General features: G+C 34.2%; 1 protein-coding gene across 1 annotated transcript; it reads left to right on the top strand.

The window, feature by feature from the left end:
* The first annotated feature begins 1,783 nt into the window (after positions 1 to 1,783).
* On the top strand, positions 1,784 to 5,985 carry LOC115697888 (aspartate aminotransferase, cytoplasmic). The gene is made up of 12 exons (XM_030625060.2): positions 1,784 to 2,265; positions 2,904 to 2,975; positions 3,227 to 3,288; positions 3,370 to 3,453; positions 3,581 to 3,680; positions 3,774 to 3,894; positions 4,197 to 4,360; positions 4,473 to 4,610; positions 4,728 to 4,849; positions 5,040 to 5,134; positions 5,467 to 5,587; positions 5,682 to 5,985. The coding sequence occupies exons 1-12, from the start codon at positions 2,050 to 2,052 to the stop codon at positions 5,764 to 5,766; spliced, it is 1,380 nt and encodes a 459-aa protein (XP_030480920.1). The 5' UTR covers positions 1,784 to 2,049; the 3' UTR covers positions 5,767 to 5,985.
* The last annotated feature ends 846 nt before the right edge of the window (positions 5,986 to 6,831 follow it).

Genomic DNA, 6,831 nt, shown 5'->3' with positions numbered 1-6,831 from the left:
ACCGTGGCCTATCGATCCTTTAGACCTTCGAAATTTGAAGCTAGATGTGTCAGAAAAGTTAACACGGGGATAACTGGCTTGTGGCAGCCAAGCGTTCATAGCGACGTTGCTTTTTGATCCTTCGATGTCGGCTCTTCCTATCATTGTGAAGCAGAATTCACCAAGTGTTGGATTATTCACCCACCAATAAGGAACGTGAGCTGGGTTTAGACCGTCGTGAGACAGGTTAGTTTTACCCTACTGATGATAGTGTCGCAATAGTAATTCAACCTAGTACGAGAAGAACCGTTGATTCGCATAATTTTATCTCAAATTTTTAACTAGTTGATAAATATAATCGATTTCTTTATATTGTATTTGAGTTATTGTGTGTTATTATTTGTGCTTATTTATTTTGCTATGGAACTAGTTCTTTTCATATTTATGCCTCAATATTTTTTGGAATTGATCTCAACTTTTTTTATAATAAAAAATTATAACCGGTTTTATGAGGTATTTTGTTGTAGAACTAGTTTTGTTTTTAATTTATGTTTCATTGTTTTAGGAACTGATTTCCTCTTGTTTTTTTAATTGTAATTGGTTTGAGTTATTGCGTGCTATTTGTTTGTATTCATTATGTTATTTAACCGGTTCTATTTTAGTTATAACCGGTTTGAGTTATTTCGTGTTATTTGTTTTTATTCATTATAACACTGTCATGAAACCGATTCTATTTTAATTATAACTGGTTTACGTTATGTTGTGGTTTTTATTTTTATTCATTATGTTACAGAACCGGTTATATTTCAATTATAACCAATTTGAGTTATTTGTTTTTTTTTTTCATTATGTTATAAAATCGGTTCTATTTTTATTTATATCTGAGATATCTTCTTCTGGTGACTTTTCCAGTGACTTTTTCAGTGACTATAACTTTTCTGATAACTTTTACGATGACGTGACTTTTCCGGCGACTTTTTCGGCGACTTTTTCAACAATTTTTTCGGCGACAATAACTTTCTGGAAACTTTTTCAACACAAGCGACTTTTCTAGTGAAACTTATTATTACAAATTTTATTAAATTTATTTATTATTTTTGTTTCCATATTTTAAACTTTAATTATTCTTTAATCTCATAATTTTTTTAATTATTTATTTATGACATCTAAAAGTAAATTATACCCCTTTTTGCATATTTATGAAAAAACCCCTAAAATCATTGGGTTAAGTGCCGTTAGGTAGCCCATGAAGCCAAAATGGTGAACCCATAAAGTGTCTCAATCTGAAACAGACGGCGGCTCATCACAAAAACAGCTTGCGTAACTCCACCACCTTAATCCTCGTGCCTATCCTTCCACCTCTACACTAACCACCTTATTTGGCTACGTATTACGTAACGTAACTACACCAATATTATCCATTTCCCTCTTCTTCTTTTTTTCTTTTTTTTTTTTAATTAATTGACTTTTCTTTTCTTTTAACAAAAAAGAAAATACTTTTCTTTTCTTATATATAAGAAAAAGGAAAATTCAAAGGCATTGTTTAGATAGTCAAATAAAACACGTCTTTTCATTATTATTATTATTAATGACACCATTGAATTTTGTTTTCAATATCAATTTAATACATCAATTAATACTAGTATCATTTAAAAGATTTCAAAATTATTTACATATTCAAATCAAGTGTTACAAAATGAGTAAATACTATTAACAATAATAATATACATAAAAAATAAAATACTTGATATTATTTATTTATTTACATTTTATTTATCTAAACAGAAAAATAAAATTAGAAAGAAAGAAAAGAAAGGAAAAGGATAAGGACGTATTGAGTTGAGCAAAAAAAAAGCGGCACGCCATGGCATCTCCAGCTTGGAGACCAAACAAACCGTCCTATGTTATAAACATAACAGGCATGGTTCATTCATGTTCCAAAAGTGGAATATCTCACCTCCTTTATACTTATTTACCATTTTTTTTTATTTTCTTCAAAATAAAAAAAAAATTAAAAATTAAGGAAAAAATAAACGTTGGGAAAAGGAAGGGAGAAAGAAACGGAATAAAATGCGCCCAAGGTTTTCATCATTTGTCGCCCACAGTTCTTCTTCTTCTTCACCCACTGATCGGAGACTAAACGCTTTAGCTCGACACTTGATTGCTGAGAACTCCGATCCTTCTTCTGCCATGGCTCCTGTCTCTGCTTCTCCTACTTCTGCTTCCAATGGCCTCGATTCAGTCTTCGCTCACATTGTTCAAGCACCTGAAGATCCTATTCTCGGGGTATTCTATTCTATTCTATTCTTTTTCGCCTTTATGCATTGCGTACGTTGATATACACTTATGTTATGTAATTATTATTTTGTTGTAGAAGATTAAGTTACTGAGTTGTTTAGAATGGTTATGATTGTGATCGTTTTCATTTTCGTTTTATTTGTAAAACTATGAATTCAAGATCTGATTCCATGCGATTCCTCTCTAAAATTTAGGATCTGATTCCCTGGAAAATTTCGTACTTTTCTTTCATGACAAAATATACAAGTTGCTGTGGATAGCGATCGTTGATACTAGTACTGAATATTAACACAATAATTTGTTTATGGAGTTTTTTTTTTGTCGCTGCTTTGTTTTGGTATATTCTTTCAAAGTAAAAACAAAAAAAATGAATGATGGTGATTTTGAATTTTGGATCCCTAAAATGAAGAAAGTAACTCTTTGATTTCAGATTTAAAGACTGAATTTTATATTAGTCATTCTAGGGGCGTTTGAAATTATCATATAGTGGACTAAACAAAGCTATGCGTATTTGAATCTCATGACTACTAATTGTTACATATGTTTCTTTGTATTTTTGGATTGATCCTCTTCTTGCCTCGGTATCTATCTATTTTAACACCTTTCGTTTTGCAATATTTGAACAGGTGACTGTTGCCTACAACAAAGACCCAAGCCCGATTAAAATGAATTTGGGAGTTGGAGCTTATAGAACCGAGGTTAGTGTTTCGTACCAAAATCTTGTACAGATAATCTCCATTGCGTCCTCTTAAATCTCATTTTAAACCGTTTAGCTTGGTTACAAATTCCTTGTCGTTTTGTTAATATTAAAATTTATTTATTTAATCATTATCATTTCTTTTCAATTAGATAACTTTAGAAAGTAGTTGAACTGTGATCATTTTTTTTCTTTACTTGTTATATCTTTTGCCGTGTTACAATTATTAATGTTCTGCTTGTGGCATGTTAGGAAGGGAAACCTGTTGTACTGAATGCCGTGAGGAAAGCAGAACAGCTGCTTGTTAACGACGTGTAAGTTTTCTTTTTTCTTTTTTCCTTCTTTTCCCAGAATCATTTTTGAAGCAGTTGATTAACTTTCATTCTTGACATCAGTTCACGTGTGAAGGAGTATCTTCCTATTGTTGGACTTGCGGAATTCAATAAATTAAGTGCTAAGCTCATTCTTGGTGCTGATAGGTACAAAAGGCCTTGCTGTTGATTTCCAGTAACACATTGTTGCTGAATCTTTAGTTTATTTCTACTTGCCTTTTTGTGTTTTTGTAAAAAATAAATTTAAGATACCTTCCTACTTTCTTGGATGTAGCCCTGCAATTCAGCAGAACAGGGTGACTACTGTTCAGTGTTTATCCGGAACTGGCTCGCTGAGAGTTGGTGGTGAATTTTTGGCTAAGCACTACCATGAAGTATGTGCTTGTCGAATTTCTGTGTTTTTAGGATTTGAAAGTATTGGCGATTGCTGAATAAAATAACTTAATCGTATCTACCTTTTCCTGCAGCGGACTATTCTCATACCCCAGCCAACATGGGGAAACCACATAAAAGTTTTCAATTTGTCAGGATTAAATGTGAAATTCTACCGATATTATGATCCAGAAACACGTGGACTCAATTTCCAAGGTTCAGAGATATATGATTGTTACTTTTTTTCATAAATATTGCAACCCCATCTACTATTGCCCACATATTTTTCGTCAATGTTTTTTTACAATTTGAACATTTGTCCTTGATTTCTCTAGCTGTTAGTGTAATTTAATCCATACTCCTTCCTTGTCTTCGAGTTGCCTTGTTTGTCTTTTATTTGTATCGCAACCATATATTACATTACAAATTATTAATACTAATTCTTGTTGGTAAGTGACACATAATTTCATTAAAATCTTCTGGTTTTCTGTTCTGTTTTAATATTATGTTACTAACAGGTCTGTTAGAGGACTTTGAATCTGCGCCTTCTGGATCTATTGTACTGCTTCATGCATGTGCTCATAACCCTACTGGTGTTGATCCAACCCCTGATCAGTGGGATCAGATCAAGCAACTGATTAGGTCAAAATCATTATTGCCTTTCTTTGACAGTGCTTATCAGGTACATCACATGCATGCAACTCAGGAGCTTCCAGTTTCATTTTACCAAATAATGCTCTTACGTTGTAAATATACAATTAGTTTGAGAGGTACTCTTTTTCTTGGTTCTGTAGGGTTTCGCTAGTGGGAGTCTGGATGCAGATGCACAGCCAATTCGTATGTTTGCCGCTGATGGTGGTGAATTACTTGTAGCTCAGAGTTATGCCAAGAACATGGGTCTCTATGGGGAACGTGTTGGCGCGCTTACTATTGTATGAGTCATAGATTACCATGCCCATAATGAACTATATCCTTTTTTTTAGTTGTATATTATATTTATATCTTTGTCTCTTGTCTTGACTATACTGTATGGTTACCATTTTTGATAGGTCTGTAAGGCAGCAGATGTAGCAAGCAGGGTTGAAAGCCAGCTGAAACTTGTGATTAGACCCATGTATTCCAACCCACCCATTCATGGTGCATCTATTGTGGCTACCATCCTCAGAGATAGGTAATGTTATTCACTATCTTTTAGGCTGGAAATTATTTTTCTTGGTCTAGAAATTGTATGCTGAGACATATACATATATTAAGCAGACTCTTATTCGCAAAAGTAATTCAAGTGTGATAACTTCTCTTACAAATTTGGTTGAAAGTAGTAGTCATCTCATCTCAACCTTGAATTTGTGTCATATCCACAGGAACTTATACGATGAATGGACTGTTGAGCTGAAGGCTATGGCTGACAGGATCATTAGCATGCGCCAGCAGCTTTTTGATGCCATACAATCTAGAGGTAACAGTCTTAGTGCATGAATTCTGTACATGCTTTAGTGTTAGTCATGAACATTTCGCAGTGTTGGGTATGGATCTTGTTCGCAGCACTTCTACTTTGCAATTTGGATGCTTATGCTACCTTTTTCTTTCTTGATTTTCGCTATGTGCGAGCGTGTTTGGTTTGGGGATCCATTGCTCATGAGCTATGGCTGTCCTGTCAGTCTAAGCATGCGTTTTATTCGTGAAAATAAAAACACCCTATGCTTACCTCTTAACCGGAGATTTTGGACTTCTCTGATGTGTTGAAATTATGAATCACAATCAGCTGCTGATTTCCTTTCTGTTTTTCAGGCACACCTGGTGACTGGAGTCACATCATCAAACAGATTGGAATGTTTACTTTCACTGGATTGAATTCTCAACAAGTTGCCTTCATGACTAAAGAATATCACATATACATGACATCCGATGGGTCAGTAGCCCAATTTCTTATACGTAAACATAACATATTATAATAATAATAATAATAATAATTAGACAGCACTGAATTTGTGTTAATTTTTCAGGCGAATTAGCATGGCTGGTCTGAGCTCCAGAACAGTTCCTCATCTTGCAGATGCCATACATGCTGCCGTCACTGGTGGCGTTTAGACCTGTGTGGAACGGCACCATATGGACTCATCTATGTTTTAATATTTCTGTTAAAATAAACATATCCTTACATTTTGAGGGTCAAATGGATGTGGTGTATAATTTAGAGTGGGGAAAACTTGAAGCTTTTCTGTCTGAAATTTTTTGGAGGACTGTTTAAGTTGATTGTATGATCTATTATTATATCATAGTATGAATTTCATATTATTGTTCTTACTAGTTCTCAGACTCGTACAGTTTGCTTTGAATCCCGAGTGAAATATCTCAAGAAGTCACCCTACTCATTTTTCACTTCTTGATGAATAAAGTTTCTTACAATTCTGATTGAAATAATGTTTAAAACGATCTTGTTTTTTTTTTTTTTTGAGAAAAAAAAGGGTTAAATAACGAAGATTTTTTTATGTGAAACTCTTAGTAATAAGTTGAAGATTGATTCTGTTTGTAGAAGTTTGCAATTTGAGGGGTCTTTTACTGTTGAGGCCCATGGACATAGTTAGGGGAGTTGCTTTGATGTGGAAAAATAAAAATGATGTGGTTATTGATTCTTTTTCTAAGAATCATATTGATGGCTTCGTTACTTTTGAAGGACAACAATCGTTTCGGTTCACGGGATTATATGGTGAGCCTAATCGAAGCTTACGTCAACAAACTTGGGCGCTCATTCTAACTCTTCATGCTCGGTTGACTGCTCCTTGGTGTATAATGGGAGACTTTAACAATGTTCTGCACCAAAATGAAAAAATCGGTGGCAATCCTTATCCAACATGGTTAATAGATGGCTTCCAAGGGGTCGTTCAACAATGCGGATTATGTGATTAAGATATGTTTGGACATCCTTTTACGTGGGAAAAAGGCAGGGATACTCTGAATTGGATTGAGGCTAGACTTGACCGTGCGATGTGTACTCAAAGTTGGCTGGAAAATTTTCCTTTGCAAGATTATTTAATTTAGAAATCTCTCCATCTGACCACTGTCTGCTTCTCCTTGAAGTCCATTACCATGATGCTAGGGAGCAGCTAGAATGCAGCAAGTGAAACTCGAATTGATCAAAAAATTTCTCAATGC

Source organism: Cannabis sativa, chromosome X (genome assembly GCF_029168945.1).
Source record: "Cannabis sativa cultivar Pink pepper isolate KNU-18-1 chromosome X, ASM2916894v1, whole genome shotgun sequence".
Classification (NCBI taxonomy): domain Eukaryota; kingdom Viridiplantae; phylum Streptophyta; class Magnoliopsida; order Rosales; family Cannabaceae; genus Cannabis; species Cannabis sativa.
The sequence above is the reverse complement of the archived record's forward strand: the minus strand, read 5'-3'. Positions and strand labels throughout refer to the sequence as shown.

What these genes read in the sequence shown, in the direction of transcription:
- LOC115697888 (XM_030625060.2), top strand. Translation starts at nt 2,050, where the DNA reads ATGCGCCCAAGGTTTTCATCATTTGTCGCCCACAGTTCTTCTTCTTCT. An exon ending in ACGTGGACTCAATTTCCAAG is followed by an intron (nt 3,895 to 4,196) that starts GTTCAGAGATAT and finishes TGTTACTAACAG; the next exon opens with GTCTGTTAGAGGACTTTGAA. An exon ending in ATATACATGACATCCGATGG is followed by an intron (nt 5,588 to 5,681) that starts GTCAGTAGCCCA and finishes TTAATTTTTCAG; the next exon opens with GCGAATTAGCATGGCTGGTC.